Raw genomic sequence first — 25883 nt, forward strand, 5'->3', positions numbered from 1 at the left:
AAACAAACGTTCGTCCTCGAACAGGTTTAGATTCATACCTGAAGTGCTGAATAAATGTGGATATCTGCTCCGCATGTCCTCCTCGGACTCCCAGGTCGCCTCTTTCACTGGTTGGCCCCTCCACTGAACCTTTACCGTAGAAATTCTCTTGGATCTCAACTGGCGATCCTGTCTAGCAACAATGGCAACTGGCTCCTCCTCATAACCCAAGCTCTTATCAAGCTGAATAGTGCTGAAGTCTAACACATATGATAGGTCGGCATGATATCTCCGGAGCATAGACACGTGAAAAACTGGATGAACCCCTGATAGGCTGGGAGGTAAAGTAAGCTCATAAGCAACTTTCCCAACTCGCCTCAATACCTCAAATGGGCCTATAAACCTTGGGCTCAACTTGCCCTTCTTTCTGAATCTCATAATACCCTTCATCGGTGAGACTTTCAAGAGAACCTTCTTTCCTACCATAAATGATACGTCACGTGCCTTCTGATCTGCGTAACTCTTCTGTCTGGACTGTGCTATGCGAAGTTGCTCCTGAATCAACTTTACCTTTTCCAAGGCATCCTTCACCAGATCAGTACCATATAACCTAGCCTCACCGGGCTCAAACCACCCGATAGGAGAACGACATCGCCGACCATATAAAGCCTTAAATGGGGCCATCTCGAAGCTGGACTGATAACTGTTATTGTAAGCAAACTCAGCCAAAGGCAAAAACTGATCCCACTATCCCCCAAAGTCAATTACACATGCTCTGAGCATGTCCTCCAATATCTGAACTGTCCGCTCTGACTGCCCGTCGGTCTGTGGATGAAACGCTGTGCTGAGCTCTAGACGGGTCCCCAACTCACTCTGTACGGCTCTCCAGAAATGTGAAGTGAACTGAGGGCCTCTATCTGATATGATGGAAACAGGCACACCGTGCTTGAGATCCCTTTTCTTGAACAATAATCCTTCAGTAACTCATGGTGATGTCATAATCCTTCAGTAATCCCTTTGCTTATGACATCACACATGGTGATGTCATAATCCTTCAATAACTCGAGCCATCTACGCTACCTCAAATTGAGATCCCTTTGCTTGAACAAATATTGTAAGCTGCGATGATTAGATTAAACCTCACATGACACTCCATATAGATAATGCCTCCATATCTTAAGAGCATGAACAATCGCGGCTAACTCCAAATCATGCACAAGATAATTCTTCTCATGGGGCTTCAGTAGACATGAAGCATATACAATAACTCGCCCCTCCTGCATCAATACACAATCCAAGCCAACGCGTGAAGCGTCGCAATACACAGTATACATCCCCGAACCAGAAGGCAACACTAAAACCGGTGTTGTAGTCAAGGCTATCTTGAGCTTATGAAAGCTCGCCTCACAATCGTCGGACCAACAAAATGGGGCATTCTTCTGGGTCAATCTAGTCAAAGGTGCTGCAATGGATGAAAAGCCCTCCACATACCGGCGAAAATAGCCTGCGAACCCCAAGAATCTCCTGATCTTAGTCGCCAAAGTAGGACGAGGCCAACTCTGAACTGCCTCAATCTTTTTGGGATCCACTTTAATACCCTCTCCTGATACAACATGCCCCAAGAATGCCACAAACTCTAGCCAAAACTCACATTTGGAGAACTTAGCATATAACTCCTGTTCTCGCAATGTCTGAAGTACCACTCTCAAATGTTGCTCGTGCTCCCCCAGGCTACGTGAGTAAATCAAGATGTCATCAATAAAGACAATAACAAAGGAATCAATATAAGGCCTAAACACTCTGTTCATCAAATCCATGAACGCCGCTGGGGTATTAGTCAAGCCGAAGGACATCACTAGAAACTCACAATGACCATATCTGGTACGGAAGGCAGTCTTCGGAACATCTGAGTCCCGAATCTTCAACTGATGGTACCCCGATCTCAAGTCGATCTTAGAAAACACCCTAGCACCCTGCAATTGGTCAAACAAATCATCGATACGCGGCAGCGGGTACTTGTTCTTGATGGTAACCTTGTTCAACTGGCGGTAATCAATGCACATCCGCATAGTCCCATCTTTCTTCTTCACAAATAACACTGGTGCACCCCAAGGTGATACACTTGGTCTCACAAACCCCTTTACTAACAACTCCTCAAGCTGTTCCTTCAGCTCCTTCAATTCTTTCGGAGCCATACGGTACGGTGGGATAGATACAGGCTGGGTGCCTGGAGCCAAATCAATACGGAAATTAATATCACGATCTGGCGGCATGCCTGGAAGGTCAGAAGGAAACACATCGGCGAACTCCCGGACTACTGGCACTGAATCAATCATCGGAGACTCTATGGTGGTGTCCCGAACATAAGCTAGATAATCCAAACAACCCTTTTCGACCATATGTCGAGCCTTCAGAAAAGAGATGACCCGACTAGCTGTACTAACCGAAGAACCCTTCCACTCCAATCTCGGTAATTCTGGCATCGCTAAGGTAATAGTCTTGGCATGACAATCAAGGATGGCATGGTATGGGGATAACCAGTCCATGCCCAGGATGACCTCAAAGTAGATCATATCAAGTAGCAGAAGGTCTGCCCTAGTCTCGTAACCCCATAATGTGACCACACAGGACCGGTAGATCCGATCCACAACCACAGAATCGCCCACAGGAGTGGACACATAAACAGGAGTACCCAAGGACTCACGAGGAATATCCAAAAAATGAGCGAACATAGAGGACACATATGAATAGGTAGACCCTGAATCAAATAATACCGAAGCATCCTTACCGCATACAGAAATAATACCTGTGATCACGGCATCTGAGGCCAATGCATTTGGTCTGGCCAGAAAAACATAGAATCTAGCTGGAGCGCTGGCGGGCTGGCCCCCGCCGGACTGAACAGTAGCTGACTGGCCTCCTCCTGCCTGGCCTCCACCTCTAGGACGGCCCCTACCAGCCTGCCCTCTACCTCTGGGTGGCCGGATAGCCAGTGCTGAAATCATGGGCTGCTGGCCCTGCTGCACTGCCTTGCCCTGAAGCCTGGGGCAGAATCTTCTCATGTGACCGGGATCTCCGCACTTGAAACAGACCCTCAGTGTGGCAATCTGCTGCCCTGATGTCCGACCCTGATGGCCTGTCAACACACTGGAAGAAGCCTGAATAGCCAGTGGGCGATATGAACTCTCCGGCATGGCGCTAAAATAGGAGCTGGAAGACCCTTGGTGACCTGAGTACCCATTGGAAGAACCCCGGAAGGATGGTGGGCGGTGAGAACTCTCTGGCATGTCGCTGAAATAGGGGTGCGCTGGAGCACCTCGAGGAGGTGGTGGTGATGAATATGGGGGCGTGCTAGGCTGACCCCTCCCAAATTGACCTCTGCCCCTAGCCGGGGTGCCTCTAAACTCTCCAGAGAAACGGTCCCTCTTGTCCTGCTGCATCTGCTCTCTCCCCCTCTGATGGTAGCCCTCAATCCTCCGAGCAATCTCTACTACCAGTTGGTAAGAAGTCCACATCTCAACCTCTCGGGCCATATTGGCCCTAATACCGGAGTGCATCCCTGCAACAAACCTCCGCACTCTCTCTGTGTCCATAGGAAGTATCATAAGTGCATGGCGAGACAACTCAGAAAACCTCGCCTCATAGTCGGTCACTGACATTTGACCCTGCTCAAGCTGCTTAAACTGATACCGTAACTCTTCCCTCTAAGAGGGTGGAATATACCTATCCAGGAAAAGCTGTGTGAACTGGCTCCAAGTCATGGGAGGAAAACCCGCTGGTCTGCCAAGAAGATAAGACTACCACCATCTACGGGCCCTACCCTCCAGATGGAAAGTAGTGAAGTCAACCTCATGAGACTCCTGTATCCTCATGTTGTGCAGTATGTCCCTGCACCTATCGATGAAATCCTGGGCATCCTCGTAGCGCTCTCCTCCGAAGACAGGAGGGTGTAACCTAGTCCATCTGTCCAATAACTTCTACGGATCGCCGTCCGCAGTCGATCTAGGCTCAGGTGCCACTGCTGTAACTGGCTGGGCCCCACCCGCTGGTAGTGTACCTAGAGTCTGATACACTGCAGCTGCATGCCCAGGAGCCTGAGCAGTAGGGGTCTGTGCTACCCCTCCCGCTTGGGATGTGGCTGGGTCTGCTGGAAATAAACCAGCCTGAGTCATAGAATCCATGAACCGAGGCATACGGCCCATGACCTCCTGGAAGCCCGGTGCTGTCATGAAATCTACCGGGGTTGGCTCTGTTGCGGGCACCTCGCCTTGCTCCTCCACAATGGGATCCTCCACTGGATTCGTTGGTGGTGCTACTAGGATAGCTCTGGGACGCCCTCGTCCCCTACCTCGTGCTGGTGCCCTCCCTCGGCCTCTAGCAACGGGGGAAGCAGCCCCTCCCGGGTCTGGAATGTCCGCCGTACGCGTCCTCACCATCTATGAGAGAATAGAAGAAGGAAATTTAGTATACCATCAACTGCACTGTCATGACCCATAATTTCCCACCGACGGGACCGTGATGGCACCTAACATTTCACTTGCTAGGCAAGCCAACATTAGAAAATTATTAAATCAATTCCTTATTTCCATTCAGTAAATAATAATAATTAACTAAGATAAAATATGATAAGTGCGGAATATTATAAAACTGTATTAATTACTATCACCCGGATCTAGAGTCATAATTCACGAGCATTCTAGAATTTACTACAAGTAATAGTCTAAAAGAAATACAACTGTCTGAATGAAAGAAACAGTAGAACAGAAAAGATAGATGGGGACTCCAAGGTCTGTGAATGCTTACAGATCTACCTTGAGTCTCCGGACAGTGGACTAATAGCAAAATCTCGATCAACCCGAGCGGTATCAAAATCTGCACAGAAAGTGCAGAGTGCAGTATCAGTACAACCGACCCCATGTACTGGTAAGTGTCGAGCCTAACCTCGATGAAGTAGTGATGAGGCTAAGGCAAGGCACCTATAAATCAACCTGTACAATTTAACAATGTATATACAAATAACATAAATGAAGAACTAAACAGGAAATGTCGGGATGGGAACATACTGAGGGGAATACAAGATAAAGAACTACAATAGAATGATCACCGGAGCAGTCAATATACCATGAATCAACAGGAATAGTGAATACAGTAAAGGAAAAATGCACGACATCATCCTTCATGCTTTAACTCTCAATCTCACCATAAAATTGATAGAAGCAGCACAACATCACCCTTCGTGCATTTACTCTCATATCATGGCACGACATTACCCTTCGTGCTTTTACACTCACAATATGGCACGACATCACCCTTCGTGCATTAACACTCACAATATGGAACGGCATCACCCTTCGTGCATTAGCACTCACAATATGGCACGGCATCACCCTTCGTGCATTAACACTCTCCCTTATCATAATGCAATGCATAAATAACAACAGGGAGATAGAATAACAAGTACAAACCTTACTTCAACATTTGGTTCCACAATATAAATCTCAACTTTTAAATGAATACTCGATTACCAACAGAAATTCCGTAACCATGATAATGACGATCGATTTAACAACACTAGTATAAACATGTAGCAATTAGGCATAGGAAAGAGACAATATAAGAAAATGGAAGAAACATGGAATACAGGTAAATTGGCGGCACATAAGTACTCGTCACCTCACATATATGCCGCGCACATGAATTTCACTTAGCAAATAATCTAAGGTTCCTAATTCCCTCAAGTCAGGGTTAGACACAACACTTACCTTATTCCGAAGGCCACTCAATTCTCAATCACAGCTTTTTCTTTAGAATTCACCTCCAAACCACTCGTATCTATTCAAAATGACTCAATAATATCAAATATTGCTAAAGAAATCAATTATATTGCATAAATTAAATTTCCCAAAATTTCCTCCAAAAAAGTCGAAAAATCGACCCCGGGCCCGCTTGGTCAAAACCCGAGGTTCGGACCAAAATATATTTACCCATTTACCCCGAGCCCGAATATATAATTGATTTTTGAATCCGACCTCAAATTGAGGTCTAAATTCTCAAATTTTCGAAATCCCTAGTTTCTACCCTAACCCCTAATTCTACCATGAAAACTCTAGATTTAAGTTGATAATTCATAAAATAAAATGGGTAATTGAAAGAAAATGGTTTAGAATCACTTACCAACACTTTGGGGAAGAGAATGACTCTTGAAAATCGTCTCTACCCATTTGGTTCTTGAAAAATGTTGAAGAAATGGCTTAAACCCGTGTTTGATTCTGTTTTATGCACTGGGCGACAGTGTGCATCGCGTTCGCGAGGCCACTGTCGCATTCGCGAAGGATAATGGCTGCGAAGCCTTCGTGTTCGCGAGACCCTGCTCGCATTCGCGATGGTTACTCCCCCCAGGCCTTCGCGTTCGTGAGACATTGCTCGCGTTCGCGATGAAGGAACGACCAATCCTCTCCTAGGTCCTCAAGTGCTTCGCGCTCGTGATGATCCTGTCGCGTTCGCGAAGGGTAAATCCCCCGTCACTTCGCGTTCGCGACCAGGCCTTCACGTTTGCGAAGAAGAAGTCTTAGCTTCACCAGTTTACTCTTCGCGTTCGCGAGAGGATCTTTGCGAACACGAAGAAGGATATGCCAGACACCAGAATCTGCCGAAAATCAGATTTTTCCCAAGTCCAAAAACATCCCGTGGCCTATCCGAAACTCACCCGAGCTCTCGAGGCTCCAAACCAAATATACACACAAGTCTAAAAATATCATACGGACCTGCTCGCGCGATAAAATCGCCAAAATAACACCTAGAACTCTGAATTTAGCACCAAATCAAATGAAATTCTCAAGAACACTTTAAAATTCATATCTTCTCAACTGGACGTCCGAATCACGTCAAATCAAGTCCGTTTCTCATCAAATTTCACAAACAAGTCTTAAATATCATAATGAACCTGTACCGGGCTTCGGAACCAGAATACGGACCCGGCACTAATAATGCCAAATATCAATCAATTCTTAAAAACAATAAATTTTTAGACATTTAAGTTTCATCAAAAATTCATAACTTGAGCTAGGGACCTTCGAATTCGATTCCGGACATACGCCCAGGTCCCATAATTTGATACGGACCCACCGGGACAGTCAAAACATGGATCCGGGCCTGTTTAAGGCATAAATTCTTATTTTTATCAATTTTTAACATAAAAGCTTTTCAGAAACATGCCCGAACTGCGCACGCAAATCGAGGAGGGTAAAAATGAGATTTTTAAGGCTTAAGAGCGCAGATTCGAGTTCTAAAACATAAGATGACCTTTTGGGTCATTACATTCTCCACCTCTAAAACAACCGTTCGTCCTTGAACGGACATAGAAAAGTACCTGGGCTGGTGAAAAGGTGGGGATATCTACTCCGCATATCGGACTCGGACTCCCAAGTAGCTGCCTCAATAGGCTGACCTCTCCACTGCACTCGAACTGAAGGGTAACTCTTTGATTTCAACTGGAGAACTTGCCGGGCTAAAATAGCCACTGGCTCCTCCTCGTAAGTCAAATCCTTGTCCAACTGGAAAGAGCTGAAATCTAACACATGGGACGGATCGCCGTGATACTTTCGAAGCATGGACACGTGAAATACCGGATGAACAACTGCTAAACTAGGTGGCAATGCAAGCCTGTAAGCCACCTCTCTTACTCTCTCCAGAATCTCAAAAGGTCCGATATACCTAGGGCTCAACTTGCCCTTCTTTCCGAACCTCATTACACCCTTCATGGGTGATACCCGAAGTAACACTCTCTCTCCGACCATGAATGCAACATCATGAACTCTACGGTCGGCATAACTCTTCTGCATGGACTGAGCTATGCGAAGTCGATCCTGAATAATCTTGACCTTATCCAAGGTATCCTGTACTAAGTCTGTGCCCAACAACGAGCCTCTCCCAGTTCGAACCACCCAATTAGTGACCGGCACCGCCTACCATATAATGCCTCATAGGGAGCCATCTGAATGCTCGACTGGTAGCTGTTGTTGTAGGTGTTGATACTTAGTTTTTCCCTCATATATATATATATATATATATATATATATATATATATATATATATATATATATACTTTCAAAATAGTGCATATGCATCATCATTTGATTTACAAGCATCTACAAGTATTTTCATAATTTTCCATAATTTTTAAAGGCTTTAAATCAATTTATTTCTGTATTTTTATTATATAAATAACCATTAATTTCCTTAAAAATATTTTTTATGATGATTTTATCATCTAAACTCATCATTTACACCCATATTAGGTTTTAAATATTTTTAGTATATTTGTTATAATTACATTTGCATTTTAAAGTCTAAAGTTGCATATTTTTGCAAAAATAGCCTATATGTACTTATAATTACTTTATTTATACACAAATAACCTTTTTATATTTTTATAATGTTGAATATTTGTTTTTAATCATTTTTATGCTCAAATGATATTTTTATTATTTATCTATTATTTTTACAAATTATTTTATTGGTTAAATTTGGGTATTTAAAATTTGGCCCCATTATTTAAATTAATTTCGGACCTAAGGCTACCCAAAACTACCCAAATCAGCCCAAGCCCAATACTCCTAACCCAATTACCCTTACCCATTCATTAAAACCCGATCCCAGTCCGTTTAAATCTCGGCTGTTGATCAAAGATGATCAACTACCCATAAATAACCAACCCCTTTCCTTATATCTCCCTCCTCTCTACCCTAACCCTAATTTCCCTAAACCCTCCGCCCTTATTTCCCCTCTATTGATGAACCCTAATTTCGCCGCATCACCCAAATCCCCCCAAATCCCGTTCCTAATGGGATTCTTTCCCTATTCCCTTGCCATTTCAGTGTTTTCCCTTATTTGGTGCTATGTTACGGAGTGACTTAGGTACTTGCCTAGATATGGAAAGTACCCCACTTTGGTTCTATCCAAATCTATATTTGTCTCTTGAATCTAGACAACCTTGACTCCAAGCACGTTATTTTGATACGATTCTCTCAAAGCTCGTTGATTCGCACTAAACCCTAAAGGTTAGGGTTCCGTATTTTTCTTTGATTTGAACCTAAACTGGTTCAAACTCTGAGTTCTAGCATTTTTCCGTCTATATTCATTCTATTACTTGCGAATCTGCTTATTTTGTCGATTCCCGTCACTTACCTAACTTAGGGTTTCAGACCCTTTTACTTGAACCAAATCTGGTTCGATTCAGTATTCCTTTTTATAATAATCTCTTGTCTGTTCATTATATGCCTACGTGATTCTTTGCCTTATTTTTCTGCCATTTTTGTGTATTTTTACCTAAAATTTACGGTTCAATTTTACTGATTTAAGTTCTTGCCTTTAGTATTTAAATTAGCTATTTCTATGCTCTAATCTCTACACTATTTAAACCCCTCCCCACTCCCCTTTGAAAAAAAAGAAGAAGATTCAGAGTTCAAAAAGGCCTTTTGACTACTATATACCAAAAGCTGTGTACTCTTGCTCTATATTGAGTAATAATATTCTGTGTTTTGATTCTTGGCCGGCTGAAAGCCAAGGCCAGAAATCTTTTTTTTGCTTTCGTTTGGTGCTATTTGCTATACTGTTGGATTCCTTTTCCCTGTTCATCTTAACTGGTAAGTTATTGAATCTTCTGCCCTTTCATTATGATTATTTGCTCAATGTGTTACTGCCATTAGGCCATGTTACCCTAAATGCTATTACTTGTAGTTAAGACATGTAGAACTTAGTTTGAATTGATTAATGAAATTTGCCTAATTCTTTGTTTTTAAGGACTATCTTTTAGAGTTAAACATGCTTTCATACCTCTTTAGTTATGTATAGATGTGTGCCTTAACAGATTTATAATGTTTGTTTGTTGAACTTGTTACGGCGTGTTTAGTTCTGTTCTCACTATGTTATGATACCTCTACTAGATTGTCTTAATCAGTTCCTACTGCTAATCAATGTGTTTTCTTTCTATGACTTAGCCGGATCTGAAGTCTCTGTTATCACTGTGAATATGTTTATGAACTGGCCTTATTAGCATGTGACTTTGTTAATTCTTAAAAACTTGATTAAGTATGCTTAGGTTCAAATATGTTTGCTATTTGTTTGTATATGCTCTACATGTGATTCTGTCCTTAAGTGTATCCCCTAATCCCATCCTACTCTCCTGAATCCTCATTCTTTGCTGGCTGAAAGCCAAAGCTATTTAGGTTCTGTCCTCTAGTCTCCCTAGTGTGAGCACTGCTCAGGGTTCATGTGAGGCCCTTGTGAACTCGGACACACTAGGATTTGGTCCCTAGTCTTCCTTGAACTGTTTCTGATAATTTTCTCTAGTGTGAGCACTGCCCTGGGTTTCTGAAGCCCTTGGGAACTCTGACACACTAGAGATTTGGGTTCTGTATGCTTATCCTTGAAATATGGGTGAATCATTCACTACTAGTTATTATGTATCTATGAACATGGGCTTTTGGAACTACTGTAAGTTGAAGGCCTGGCCTGTCCAGGTGTATTTGGGCCTGCCGTAGGCTCCCTATAGTTTTAATTACCTTGTAATTCATTCATTAAATTTTGGTCTATAATAATTATTTGTAATAACAATTCTGGGGTATTAGTAAAAATGGGAAAGGGTTCTTACTTTATACTTGCTATAAAGTGGGGGTAGAAATCCTGCCTATAGGGTTGATGTTGTGATGTTGGATGTTATATGTTAGAAATCATGCTTCTAAGTGCCTTATTGTGTTCAGTCATTATGTGTTAGCAACCATGTCCATAGGCTCAATGTTTGGCTCAATTATGTTCCGTTACAAACCATGCCTATAGAAATGGTATGGTCCGATGTGTGTGTGAATTCCTGCTTGCATACTGTTTCGTTCAGATTATAGAAATCATGTCTATAGTATTCAAAAACTATTCAAATTGTAGAAATCATGTCTATAGGATTCAAAACTGTTCAGATTATAGAAATCATGCCTATAGGATTCAAACTGGATCAAGTTATAGAATGCACGCCTGAATCTGTTTAATTGTTATTTATGCCTATTTACTGTGCTGCTATCCTCACTAGAAAACATGCCTGTAGGATTAAAACGAATAATTTTAGGTCTGTTTCTGTGACTGGCTACTATTTACTATCGCACAAAACACTTAGATACCATGCTGGTAGGCTTAATCATATTATGCTAAAATCAGTAGGCGAACTTTGTAGGTTCTAATAATTGCACTAAGAAACTGGTTTTATCACATAGATATCCGACCTATAGGATTTTGTAATTAATAAAATCTGTTAATGCTAATCAGTTTGGCGTGCATTTGATGTCTAAATGCGGAGGGTAACTTGAGCCCATACTTGTTTCTATTTGAAAGTCCTAACTATTTTTTGTATGTCGCCTAGTTTTCTCCTTTTGAGCAACCTAAGTTAAGGTCTAGAACTACCCTGAAATAGAGGTCCAAATGCCTCCTGGACCATAGTCATAGGACGGGTAGTGCACGCATAGGGTACGACTTAGAATCAAATAGAGTGCTTTAGGTAAATAACTTAAAGATAGTAATCAGGTAGCAGAAGATGATAGTCTGTGCCCGCTGAATAATATGAGTAACACCCCGTCTTGAGGGAGTTACGAAGTATTATTTATGTTGCACGGGGTGATCCTTTAGGCTAAAAACATAGGACCCCCCCATTCCTATTAAAATAGTTCTTTCTTTGTCCAAATTGTTTCTTTTTAGACTAATTCACATGATTTGAGTTCGGCCGGGACCCACCGTTGTGGACCTCGAGGAGTTCCTAACACCTTCTCCTCAAGGTAATTTTAGCCCTTACCCAATCTTTGGTGACGCAAACTAGTAAACATGAGTCATTTGCAAATAGGTGCCCTAACGCACCTCAATCCGTTAGGTGGCGACTCTCTCTTTTAATAACCCTTCCTTTTAAAAGAGTTGTCAACGTCGAAACCCGATTTCGCGAGAGAAAGGGGCTCGACAGCATGGCGACTCTGCTGGGGATATCCTTAGGCTCTAACCATAATAAACTTGGTCTGTGTGAATTAGTCTCCCTCGATAAGCGTGTCTTTATTATTTTATGCTCAAATTCACCGTTTATTTGCTACATGCACACCCCCTTCCCTATTTTCCCTTTTACATGAATTTACATGCTACTTTTTGTTTAACCTTGTTCGCTGGCTTCAATCTTTATGTCTTTCCCAATCCCTACCCCTTTTACTGCTTTATTATAATTTTTCCATTATGCGAGCTAACTCCTTCTTTGTTTTTCTTTCTTTCCTATCTTTACATTTATTAAATACCGCATTTATCGCTTTCATCATGCAAAATACTTGACAAGGTGTTGTTTTATTTTTTGCATAATTACATGCTCTGCATCATATTCCACTCGTGCACAATTAATACCATAGCGGCACTTGATGAGTGTTCGTGCTCTTCCTATATTACCCTTTTTAAATTTGGAAAGGCTTATTTGCGGTAAAACTAGTCGATCAGCGGTGCTGTCGACGGTTCCATGCCTTTCCCTCTCAAGTTGTCCGCTTGAGGGTACCGGTCTAGACTTCTATAGAAAACCCTACTCTGATGTTAACTGTGCATGCGTCATGTCCAAACCTACCATGAGTTAGAATGTTGTCCGCATAATAAGTCTCTAAGGAAAGCCTTGTCCAAAGTCCATCGGGATTTCCATAATCCCAACGGGCACGATCATGATATATGCATTATTTGGAGAAAACATGCCGATATGCTAATCATTAATGTGTAAGTAGTCAAACTCGGACGGGAAAAGGGCTAACTTTATTTGTTTTGCAAAAATGAGGCATAAAGTCCCCAGGTTCGGCATGGTCCGAAGTATCTCACCTTTATTGCTAGACTGGTGGGAAAATCTCTCGCCAAGCGACAAGAACCATGTGAAAAGAATTCTTGGAAATTTACCTTCTTTGCTGGACATTCAGCCAAACAATGTACTGATCGAGGCCTCTACTATGTTCTGGGATGAAAAGAGGGTTGTTTTCCGTTTTGGTAACATAGAGATGACTCCCCTTCTTGAGGAAATAGGAGGTTTTGCCCGGCTACCCTGGGATAGCCCTGGTCTGCTGGTACCGGAAAATCGTACTTCTAGGGGATTTCTGAAAATGATGGGTCTTAGAAAGAATGACGAGTTAGTCTGCCTGAAGAAGTCCTACATACCTTTTGACTTCCTCTACGAGCGTTATGGGCACAAAACATCCTACCGTATCTATCATGATGAGTTTGCCATCACTTCCCTGGGCTGGACTCATCGTCGGGTTTTTGTGTTCATCGTGTGTTTTCTGGGTATGATAGTATTTCCAATTCAAGGAGACAAGATTCTCACTCGTTTGGCTATGGTTACCAAGACCTTAATGGAAGGGATTGAGGGACAGACTTACACTATTATCCCAATGATCATGGTAGAGATATATTGAGCATTGGACCGTTGTAAGAAGGGATTCAGACATTTTGAGTGTTGTAATTTGTTACTGCAAATATGGTTGTTGGAGCATCTTCAAAGAGGACAGTACCGTCAGGAATTTCCGCAGTGACCATGGAATGACAACATAACCTTTCACCATCCAAAAAGAATGACTTTCATCCCAGACAGGTTTGCACAATCGGAAAACGCCGTGGATTGGGTACACTTATTTAGCAATTTGACTGATGACAAGGTCCATTGGATGTTTGAGTGGTTCCCTACTAGCGAGTTCATCATCAGGTCCAAGGATGTTCCTCACTTAGTGCTGATCGGGTTCTGGGGTATCTATCCTTATGCTCCTATCAGGGTCATGAGACAGGTTGGGAGAAAATAAGTCATACCGCAAGTTTCTAAGATGGTTCACTACAAAGCAGACTTTCAGGGTGGTGCCATTCCATTCAAGCGTGAGGCCCAACACATGTGGCATCTGGAGATTATTGTGGAAAAGGATACCATCGAACCAGATCGGTACCACGCCGGTCATGTGTATTTCTACCTATCATGGTTGGATGATGACATAGCAGGAGAAGTCGAGCCAAAGATCGATCGAGGAAACAGGGTCATAGACGATGCTGCTGAAGCACAAGTAAAATACAAGAGGTTGCGCAAGAGAATCCTTGAGTCTGAAGCAAGACATTTGGAACAACACAAGATAGACATGGAATCAGTCAATGAATGGAGGGAAGTTGCTGCAAAATCAACAGAGAGGTTGGAGTACTTAGAGCAGGGTCTGATGGAACTTGAAGGGAAGACGAGGAAAAGGATCGTGGATTCTCAGAATGCAGAGGGCAACGGAGGAGGACAGCTAGCAAGGGCGTATCTGCCGCTGGACATACGCGACCTGGGGAATCTGATCGATAGGGCCAAGAAGGCCAAGCTTGGAGAGGGTTCCTCCGAGACCAAATAGAATAGAATTGTTGTTTATTTGCTTTTCTAGAGTCATTTTAGAAATTGATTGTAATAAGGCAAATGCCTCTAGCAACTCTTTTAATTATTGTCATTTTAGAGGTTTGATCTATTTATTAGATTAATGAAATGGGGCAGTTATCGGCATCAAGTTTCTCCAAATCTATGTGTCGCTAGGCCTACCTCAGGCACAATGAGGTCCGCAAAATTAGGACGCGAATTTATAATTCTGCAATACATGTTTAAATACTGCAAATATCCTTCCAAAATCCCCTACTGACTTGTTTACCTTTTTGCTTTTCTTTGTTTTGATTATTCCCATCCCCTAAGGTTGGTTCTTGCATACTGGCATCATCAGCGTATCATACCAGATCCAGAGGCCCTCCACCTCCTCCTCCTCTAAGTGATCCTAAAAGTAAGGGAAAGTCTAAGATGGATGACATGAGTGGTATCAGGAAAGATAACACTACGCATGCGAAAAATGTTGAAACTTCAGATGGTCGGCGTACTCCGGCACAAAATGATTTGGTTCTACGGTTGTAGCAGAAAATACTAGAATTGCAAGGGGAACTTGAGCATGTCCACAACTTGACAAACCTCTCCCTCTCCTTAAATGTCCCAGATATTAACTAACAGAACACCCAAAACCCAGCACCTCCTCAAAACACACCAAACCAACATCCACAAAACCCTCCCGCACCTCATCAATATGCCACACCTCCTCAAAATCCTAACCCTCCACCAGTGCCAACTCCTCCTCAACACCAACATCTTCCGACTCAGTATCCACAAACTACTACCTACCATACTCCTCAAAATACACCGCAACCTACCCCCGATCCGCAGAACTCAACCAATGATCATCACTATATCCAAATCCCGGTATCCACCAAAGTAGCCCCATATACGTAGAAACTCTACCTCACCCCACTCAACAAACCCTATACACACCAGAATCTGCCGAGAAGGACCTGCTCATCAAGAATATGGCAGAGGAACTTAAGAAGCTCACAAGCCGAGTCCAGGGTGTCGAAGGGGTTAAAGGCATTCAGGGTTTGAACTATGAAGATTTGTGTATTCAGCCAGACGTAGAACTACCGAAGGGTTACAAACCTCCCAAGTTCGAGATGTTTGACGGAATAGGTGATCCGAAGGTGCATTTGAGAACATATTGTGACAAGCTTGTAGGAGTTGGCAGGGATGAAAGAATCCGAATGAAGTTGTTCATAAGAAGCCTCACTGGAGACGCCCTGTCTTGGTACATCAGTCAGAACCCAAAGAAATGGGTTAATTGCATAGGCATGGCATCAGATTTCATGGATCGGTTCAGGTTTAACACAGAAAATGTACCAGACGTTTTCTATATTCAAAATCTCAAGAAGAAGCCAACGGAAACTTTCTGCGAGTATGCTACTCGGTGGAGGTCTGAAGCTGCAAAAGTAAAGCCAGCACTAGAAGAAGAGCAGATGAATAAGTTCTTCGTCAGAGCTTAGGATCCGCAATACTACGAAAGATTGATGTTTATTGAAAACCACTGATATCATCAAGTTGGGAGAGAGAATAGAAGAAGGGATCAAAAGCGGAATGGTGACAAATTTTGAAGCACTCCAAGCTACAAATAAGGCCTTGCAGTTAGGAGGTATCTCCAAGAAGAAAGAAGTAGGTGAAGTAATGGTAGCCCAAGGTCCGAAGTCTCCTCTCACATACCAAACACCTCCACCACATATCAGCCTTCACCTCCCAGATACCAACAACCTGCTACCATTTACCATACCTATAACACCCAACCCGCATACTACCACTCACCACCAGCCCGCCAAAACTACCAAAAACCTAGACCAAATTTTGACCGCAGACCACCCAGACAATACACCCCAATTGCTGAACCTATAGACCAATTGTACGAGAGACTGAAGGTTGCCGGTTATATCACTCCCATTCCCGCTATTGACATGGAAAATTCTTCTCAACGGGTCAATCCAAATAAGACATGTGCCTATCACTCAGGCATGAAAGGTCATACTATTGATGAGTGTCGTACTTTGAAGGATAAGATTCAGACATTAATTGACACCAAAGTCATACAGGCAAAGGAGGTTGCACCCAATGTCCGTAACAATCCTCTCCCGGATCACAGAGGCGGAGGGGTAAACATGATAGAGACCGATGAAGAATGGGACTCAGAGGGGTCAATTGGACTCATTTGAGAAGGGGATAATCCTAAAACATCTCCAGTCACTCTCACACCTGTCATGGTACAAACTCAGGCACCAATTGAAGTTGAGGTAGCTGCACCAACTCCATTTGAGGTTGAAGTAACAACACCCTTCACCGTGATGGTAGCACCTACATTGTCTTATAAGTCTAAAGCTATACCATGGGATTATGTTGTAGAAGCAAGAAGGAAAGGAAAGGGGAAAATGGAAGAAACTGGTGTAGCACAAGGTATGACCAGAACTGGTAGGGTTTACACGCCCGAGCATTTGGGGGGAACAAGTGAAGAAGCCTCTTCCAAGCAGCCTATCATTGAAACCGACCCGGATGATCTTTGGAGAAATGTGCAAGCAAGGGAGTATTCTGTGGTTGATCATTTGAACAAAACCCCTGCTCAGATATCCATTCTATCACTACTGCAGAATTCTGAGGCACTACTTCTGTGCCTATACCACATATCTCATATCAAGGATGGACCCTCTGAAGTACATCTTCCAGGAACCCATGCCTACAGGGAAGTTTGCAAAATGGCAGATATTGTTGAGTGAATTCAACATAGTCTATGTGACTCAGAAGGCAGTTAAGGGACAAGCATTAGCGGATCACCTTGCGGAAAATCCCGTAGGAGGAGAATACGAACAATTAAAAATGTATTTTCCTGATGAAGAAGTATCATTCGTAGGAGAAGATATCGCCGAAGCCTACGACGGGTGGAGAATGTTTTTCGATGGAGTTGCAAACTTCAAAGGAGTGGGTATTAGAGCCGTCTTGGTGTCAAAAATAGGTCAAAATTATCCGGTATCCACGAAACTCAGATTTCCGTGCACCAATAATATGGCAGAATATGAGGCTTGCATATTGGGGCTCAATTTGGCCATTGACATGAATATCCAAGAATTACTGATAATTGACAATTCAGATCTGCTGGTACATCAGGTGCAGGGAGAATGGGCTACAAAGAATACCAAGATATTACCATATTTATATCATATGCAAGAGATGATGAAGAGGTTCACGAAGATAGAGTTTAGACATGTCCCGAGAATCCAGAATGAGTTCGCAGACGCATTGGCCACTTTGTCCTCCATGATACAACATTCGGACAAAAATTTCATCGACCCCATTCCGGTAAGGATTCATAATCATCAGGCTTACTGCGCTCATGTTGAAGAAGAAGCAGATGGGAATCCATGGTTCCATGATATCAAGGAGTACTTGGCAAAAGGAGAGTACCCAGAGCATGCAAATCATACTAAAAAATGCACGCTCCGAAGATTGTCCAAACATTTCTTCCAAAGTGGAGGGATTATGTACAGAAGGACTCTAGACTTAGGATTATTACGGTGTGTTGATGCCAAGGAAGATTCCAAACTGCTCGAAGAGATACACTCTGGAATTTGCGGACCACACATGAATGGTTTCGCTTTAGCTAAGAAGATACTGAGGGCAGGTTATTTTTGGATGACTATGGAAACAGACTGCATCAGGTATGTACAGAAATGTCATTAGTGCCAAATACACATAGATATGATACGGGTGCCGCCAAATGAACTCAATGCAACGAGTGCACCTTGGCCTTTTGCCGCTTGGGGAATGGACGTCATTGGACCAATCGAGCCCGCCGCTTCAAATAGGCACAGGTTCATTTTACTGGCCATAGACTACTTCACAAAGTGTTTCTAAGCTGCATCCTACAAAGCTGTAACCAAGAAAGTCGTCACAGATTTTGTCAGAGATCGAATTATTTGCCGATTCGGGGTTCCAGAATCCATCATCACTGACAATGCCGATAATCTCAATAGTGATCTAATCAAAGCCATCTGCGAGACCTTCAAAATCAAGCACAGGAACTCCACAGCATACCGGCCCCAAATGAATGGAGCCGTGGAGGCCGCAAATAAGAATATCAAGAAAATACTGAGGAAGATGGTAGACAACCACAAGCAATGGCACGAAAGGTTACCATTTGCCTTATTGGGGTACCAGACCACAGACCGCACGTCAACCGGGGCAATTCCTTACCTATTGGTCTATGGTACTGAAGTCGTCATCCCCGCCGAGGTAGAAATTCCTTCTTTGAGAATTATACAAGAAGCTGAACTCAGTGACGCAGAATGGATAAGGAGCCGCTATGAGCAATTAGCCCTAATAGATGGGAAAAGAATGAATGCATTGTGTCATGGTCAGCTTTATCAGAATAGAATGTCCAGAGCTTTAAACAAAAGGTTCAAACCTAGACAGTTCGCACCAGAGCAGCTGGTGCTGAAACGGATCTTTCCACATCAGGATGAAGCCAAAGGAAAATTCTCACCCAACTGGCAAGGGCCTTATATGGTTTAGAGGGTACTAACAGGAGGAGCACTCATACTCGCAGAAATGGATGGAGAAATTTGGCCAAAGCCTATCAACACAGATGCAGTCAAAAGATACTATGTTTAAACTGTTTGCATTTCTTCTTATGATGTAACTGAACTACGCTTGACCTGATTCCCATCTAAGAGGGGATACGTAGGCAGCCCTGTGGGTTCGGTCACAATTCAATAAAATTTTCATTTTCCCCATAATCGAAAATTGGGGTAGAATTTTGAGGAGGACCCTCAAAATTCCGGGGCAAGCTCAGCCAACGACACCGTATGCAGAATAGCCAGAAATTCGTCTAGATAAATGGGGTAAAATTTTGAGGAGGACCCTCAAAATTCTATGGCAAGAAGGTCGCAATGTCTCTGATAATGTCACAGTTATTGGTTCATCTAATTTATCCGATATTGCATACTAATATCATATTCACGCACATTTTTCGAAAACTTTATTTTTATGAAACAGCCAGATGCTACCCGTGGTAACTCAAGCAGGACTTCGATACAGAGCAAAGGAAAGCAAAGCAGGCAGGCGGATGCACGAACCAACCTTCCCCCGTAAGACTTACGATTGTCCTTTGGATGCAGGAACAAGAAATATTCTCAAATTCGGGCACATCTCGGAATCACTATCTTCATAACGACAAAGCTGCCAAATGCAAACATATCTCCAGCTAAGAAATACTCTGCTATCACTCATTTCCTTTTCCTGCTTAAGGCTAAGCATTGCCTTTCCGTGCATAATGCTAAGCTCTGCCTTTCCTATTGCACGACACTAAGCATTGTCTCCTATTTTGCATGAGGCTAAGCCCTGCCTCCTTAATCGCATGAGACTAAGCATTGTCTCCTATTTTTCATAAGGCTAAGCCCTGCCTCTTCAACTGCATGAGACTAAGCACTGTCTCCTATTGCATGAGACTAAGCATTGTCTCCCATCTTGCATGAGGCTAAGCCCTGCCTCCTCTTGCATAAGACTAAGCATTGTCTCCCATCTTGCATAAGGCTAAGCACTGCCTTCCCCTACACGAGACTAAGCTCTGCCTTCCCATTTCATTTCATGAGACTAAGTATTGCCTCAAATCTTTCATGAGGCTAAGCCCTGCCTCCTCAATTGCATAAGGCTAAGCTCTGCTTTCCCATTGCATGAGACTAAGCATTGTCTCAAATCTTGCATGAGGCTAAGCCATGCCTCCTTAGCTGCATAAGGCTAAGCTCTGCCTTTCCTTGCATGAGACTAAGCATTGTCTCAAATATTTCATGAGGCTAAGCCCTGCCTCCTCAATTGCATAAGGCTAAGCTCTGCCTTCCTATTGCATGAGACTAAGCATTGTCTCACATCTTGCATGAGGCTAAGCCCTGCCTCCTCAACTGTATAAGGCTAAGCATTGCCTTCCCCTTTTATGAGACCAAGCACTGTCTCCATCTTGTATGAGGCTAAGCCCTGCCTCCTCAACTGCACAAGGCTAAGCATTGCCTTCTCATTGCATGAGACTAAGCATTGTCTCTCCTTGCATAACCACAAATGTTGCTCTGCTCAAAACCTTGCATTATTCTCTTCTCTCAGGACTAAGCTCTGCTCCCGACTCTACACAGGACTAAGCTCTGTCTTGTTTTATCTCAAGCATCATATCTCTGCATCTCATGGGCTGATACATAGCTAATTTGTCCGAAGGCGTCATAGTCCGAAGGCATCATCCTCATAGCCGGGAGACACCATGCCATGGCATGAGGATCTCTTAATCTAGCACATCATTATTCAAAGTCATCATGGTTCAGAGGCACCATCTTCACAGCCCGAAAATATCATTTCATAGCCTGCAAATCCTTTACCGCACAATTCATGGACCAGGACATCATGGTCTAAGGACGTCATCCTCACTGTCCAAGGACGATCTCCATGGTCCAAAGGAAATTTGCATCATGTTTAAATTTATGCGATAATCTGTATGCATGCATTGTATTCTGAGTTTGCTTCCGGGCAGTAACCATTCTCATAATGGGAGAATCTTCGCTACAGTTCCATTCAACGTTCATATCCTTCAATTATTTCAAACGCAACCGACCACCGTCCGTTACTTATTCTCACCTGATGCCCACTCAAATATCCGTAACCATTCTCAACCTGTCATATCTAGAATATTAAGTCCGTTCTTACAACAATTCCATCGGTTTATTCCACCGTCGGATCCAGAACTACACATGGCCTGATTCATGTATAACCAGGGATACGTAGGCAGCTCAGAGACCAGGGTGCGGCCTATATTTTTCAAAACACCCCATTCGGTCAAAATTGGTCATCATTTCTTTACCCCACAACTCTTTTATCCTTCCTGGGTAAAGAGGGGCAGCTGTTGATACCTAGTTTTTTCCTCATATTTTTTCAAATATATATATATATATATATATATATATATATATATATATATATATATATATATACTTTCAAAATAGTGAATATGCATCATCATTTGATTTACAAGCATAAACAAGTATTTTCATAATTTTTCATAATTTTTAAAGGCTTTAAATCAATTTATTTCCGTATTTTTATTATATAAATACCCATTAATTACCTTACAAATAATTTTTATGATGATTTTATCAGCTAAACTCATCATTTACACCCATATTAGGTTTAAAATATTTTTAATATATTTGTTATAATTACATTTGCATTTTAAAGGCTAAAATTGCACATTTTTGCAATAATAGCCTATATGTACTTATAATTACTTTATTTATGCAAAAATAACCTTTTTATATTTTGATCATGTTGAATATTTGTTTTCAATCATTTTTATGCACAAATGATATTTTTATTATTTATCTATTATTTTTACAAATTATTTTATTGGTTAAATTTGGGTATTTAAAATTTGGCCCCATTTTTTAAATTAATTTCAGACCTAAGACTATCCAAAACTACCCAAACCAGCCCAAGCCCAATACTCCTAACCCAATTACCCTTACCCATTCATTAAAACCCGACCCCAATCCGTTTAAATCTCAGTCGTTGATCAAAGATGATCAACGGCCCACAAATAACCACCCATTTCCTTATATATCCCTCTTCTCTACCCTAACCCTTATTTCCCTAAACCCGCCGCCCTTATTTCCCCTCTACTGATGAACCCTAATTCCGCCGCCTCACCCAAATCCCGTTCCTAATGGGATTCTTTCCCTATACCCTTGCAATTTCAGTGTTTTTCCCTTATTTGGTGCTATGTTACGGAGTGACTTAGGTACTTGCCTAAACATGGCAAGTACCTCGCTTTGATTCTATCCAAATCTATGTTTGTCTCTTGAATCTGGACAACCTTATGTCCAAGCACGTTATTTTGTAACGATTCTCTCATATCTCGTTGATTCGCACTAAACCCTAAAGTTTAGGGTTCCAGATTTTTCTTTGATTCGAACCTAAACTGGTTCAAACTCTGATTTCTAGTATTTTTTCGTCTATATTCATTTTATTACTTGTGAATCTGCTTATTTTTTCGATTCCCTTCACTTACCTAACTTAGGGTTTCAGACCCTTTTACTTGAACCACATCTTGTTTGATTCAGTATTCCTTTTTATAATAATCTCTTATCTGTTCATTATATGCCTACGTGATTCTTTGCCTTATTTTTCTGCCGATTTTGTGTATTTTTACCTAAAATTTAAGGTTTAATTTTACTGATTTAAGTATTTCCCTTTAGTATTTAAATTAACTATTTCTATGCTCTAATCTCTGCACTATTTAAACCCCTCCCCACTCCCCTTTGAAAAAAAAGAAGATTCAAAGTTCAAAAAAATCTTTTCACTACTATATACCAAAAATTGTGTACTCTTGCTCTCTCTTGAGCAATAATATTCTCTGTTTTGATTCTTGGCCGGCTGAAAGCAAAGGCCAGAAATCTTTTTTTTGCTTCCGTTTGGTGCTATTTGCTATACTGTTGGATTCTTTTTCCCTGTTCATCTTAACTGGTGAGTTATTGAATCTTCTACCCTTTTATTATGATTATTTGCTCAATGTGTTACTACCAGTAGGCCATGTTACCCTAAATGCTATTACTTGTAGTTAAGACATGTCGATCTTAGTTTGACTTGATTAATGAAATTTGCCTAATTCTGTGTTATTGAGAACTATCTTTTAGAGTTAAACATGCTTTCATACCTCTTTAGCCATGTATAGATGTGTGCCTTAACAGATTTATAATGTTTGTTTGTTGAACTTGTTACGGCCTGTTTAGTTCTGTTCTCACTATGTTATGATACCTCTACTAGATTGTCTTAATCAGTTCCTATTACTAATTAATGTGTTTTCTTTCTATGACTTAGCCGGATCTGAAGTCTCTGTTATCACTGTGAATATGTTTATGAACTGGCCTTATTAGCATGTGACTTTGTTAATTCTTAAAAACTTGATTAAGTATGCTTAGGTTCAAATATGTTTGCTATTTGTTGTACATAACCTATATGTGATTCTGTCCTTAAGTGTATCCCCTAATCCCATCCTACTCTCCTGAATCCTCATTCTTTGCTGGCTGAAAGCCAAAGCTATTTAGGTTCTGTCCTCTGGCCTCCCTAGTGTGAGCACTGCTCAGGGTTCATGTGATACCCTTGTGAACTCTGGCACACTAGGATTTGGTCCCTAATCTTCCTTGAAATGTTTCTAATCATTTTCTCTAGTGTGAGCACTGCCCTGGGTTCCTGAAGCCCTTGGAAACTTTGACACACTAGAGATTTGGGTTCTGTATGCTTATCCTTGAAATATGGGTGAATCATTCACTACTGGTTATTGTGTATCTATGAACATGGGCTTTTGGAACTACTGTGAGTTGAAGGCCTGGCCCGTCCAGGTGTATTTGGGCCTACTGTAGGCTCTTTATAGTTTTACTTACCTTGTAATTCATTCATTAAATTCTGGTCTGTAATAAATATTTGTAATAACAATTCTAGGGTATTAGTAAAAATGGGAAAGGGTTCTTATTTTATATTTGCTATAAAGTGGGGGTAGAAATCCTGCCTATAGGATTGATGTTGTGATGTTGGATGTTGTATGTTAGAAATCATGCTTCTAAGTGTCTTATTGTGTTCAGTCATTATGTTCTAGCAACCATGTCCATAGGCTCAATGTTTGGCTCAATTATGTTCCGTTACAAACCATGCCTATAGAAATGGTATGGTCCGATGTGTGTGTGAATTCCTGCTTGCATACTGTTTCGTTTAGATTATAGAAATCATGTCTATAGGATTCAAAAACTGTTCAGATTGTAGAAATCATGTCTATAGGATTCAAAACTGTTCAGGTTATAGAAATCATGCCTATAGGATTCAAACTGGATCAAGTTATAGAATGCACGCCTGAATCTATTTAATTATTCTTTATGATCGTTTTCTATGTTGTTACCTTCATTAAAAAACATGCCTATAGGATTAAAACAAATAATTCTAGGTTTGTTTCTAAGACCTGCCACTATTTACTATCGCACAAAACACCTAGATACCATGCTGGTAGGCTTAATTGTACTAAAATCAGTAGGCAAACTTTGTAGTTCCTAATAATCGCATCAAGAAATTGACTTTGTATACGACTGTCTTCTCGTTTGTCAATATCACATAGATATCCTGCCTATAGGATTTTGCAATTAATAAAATCTGTTAATGCTAATCAGTTTGGCGTGCATTTGATGTCTAAATGCGGAGGGTAGCTTGAGCCCATACTTGTTTCTATTTGAAAGTCCTAACTGTTTTTTGTATGTCGCCTAGTTTTCTCCTTTTGAGCAACCTAAGTTAAGGTCTAGAACTGCCCTGAAATAGAGGTCCAAATGCCTCCTGGACCATAGGCATGGGACGGGTAGTGCACGCATAGGGTACGACTTAGAATCAAATAGGGCACTTTAGGTAAACAACTTAAAGATAGTAATCGGGTAGCGGGAGATGATAGTCTGTTCCCGATGAATAGTATGAGTAACACCCCATCTTGAGGGAGTTACAAAGTATTATTTATGTTGCACGGGGTGATCCTTTAGGCTAAAAAACTTAGGACCCCCCCATTCCTGTTAAAATGGTTCTTTCTTTGTCCAAATGGTTTCTTTTCTCTTAGACTAATTCACATGATTTGAGTTCGGCCGGGACCCACCTTAATTTGCAAATAGGTGCCCTAACGCACCTTAATCCGTTAGGTGGCAACTCTTTCTTTTAATAACCCTTCCTTTTAAAAGAGTTGTCAACGTCGAAACTCGATTTTGCGAGAAAGAGGGCCGCGACAGTAGGTGAACACTGCAAGGGGCAAGAACTGATCCCACGATCCTCCGAAGTCTATAACACATGCGCGGAGCATATCCTCCAAGATCTGAATAGTGCGCTCGGACTGCCTATCCGTCTGAGGATGGAATGCTGTGCTCAACTCAACCCGCGTACCCAACTCACGCTGTACTACCCTCTAGAAGTGCGAGGTTAACTGCGTACCTCGATCAGAAATGATAGACATGGGCACACCGTGAAGACAGACGATCTCACGAATGTAAATCTCTGCCAACCACTCCGAGGAATAGGTAACTGCCACAGGAATGAAATCTGACTTAGTCAGCCTGTCCACAATGACCCAAACTGCATCGAACTTCCTCTAAATCCATGGAAGTCCAACAATAAAATCCACAGTGATACGCTCCCACTTCCACTCAGGAATCTCTATCTTCTGAAGCAAACCACCAGGTCTCTAATGCTCGTACTTTACTTGCTGACAATTTAGACACCGAGCTACATATGCAACTATGTCTTTCTTCATCCTCCTCCACCAATAATGCTGCCAAAAGTCCTGATACATCTTGGCGGCGCCCCGATGAATAGAATACCAGGAATTATGGGCCTCCTCAAGAATCAACTCACGAAGTCCATCCACATTAGGCACACAAATACGACCCTGCATCCTCAAAAC

The 25883-nt window shown here is 41.9% G+C and overlaps 3 protein-coding genes across 3 annotated transcripts; 2 read left to right on the forward strand and 1 right to left on the reverse strand.

Annotated features, from left to right (window-relative positions):
• Nucleotides 1-1050: 1050 nt before the first annotated feature.
• LOC138909718 (uncharacterized) lies at nucleotides 1051-3638 on the reverse strand. Its single transcript, XM_070200930.1, has 2 exons — nucleotides 2754-3638; nucleotides 1051-1098 (listed from the first exon to the last, which is right to left on the reverse strand). The coding sequence occupies exons 1-2, from the start codon at nucleotides 3636-3638 to the stop codon at nucleotides 1051-1053; spliced, it is 933 nt and encodes a 310-aa protein (XP_070057031.1).
• Nucleotides 3639-15375: 11737 nt separating this feature from the next.
• LOC138909719 (uncharacterized) lies at nucleotides 15376-15882 on the forward strand. The gene is made up of 2 exons (XM_070200931.1): nucleotides 15376-15675; nucleotides 15769-15882. Exons 1-2 carry the CDS (start codon nucleotides 15376-15378, stop codon nucleotides 15880-15882), a joined length of 414 nt encoding a protein of 137 aa, XP_070057032.1.
• Nucleotides 15883-18475: 2593 nt separating this feature from the next.
• On the forward strand, nucleotides 18476-18943 carry LOC138910631 (uncharacterized). The gene has a single exon (XM_070201851.1). It carries the CDS (start codon nucleotides 18476-18478, stop codon nucleotides 18941-18943), a length of 468 nt encoding a protein of 155 aa, XP_070057952.1.
• The last annotated feature ends 6940 nt before the right edge of the window (nucleotides 18944-25883 follow it).

The sequence above is a fragment of the Nicotiana tomentosiformis genome, chromosome 4 (assembly GCF_000390325.3).
Source record: "Nicotiana tomentosiformis chromosome 4, ASM39032v3, whole genome shotgun sequence".
Taxonomy (NCBI): Eukaryota; Viridiplantae; Streptophyta; class Magnoliopsida; order Solanales; family Solanaceae; genus Nicotiana; species Nicotiana tomentosiformis.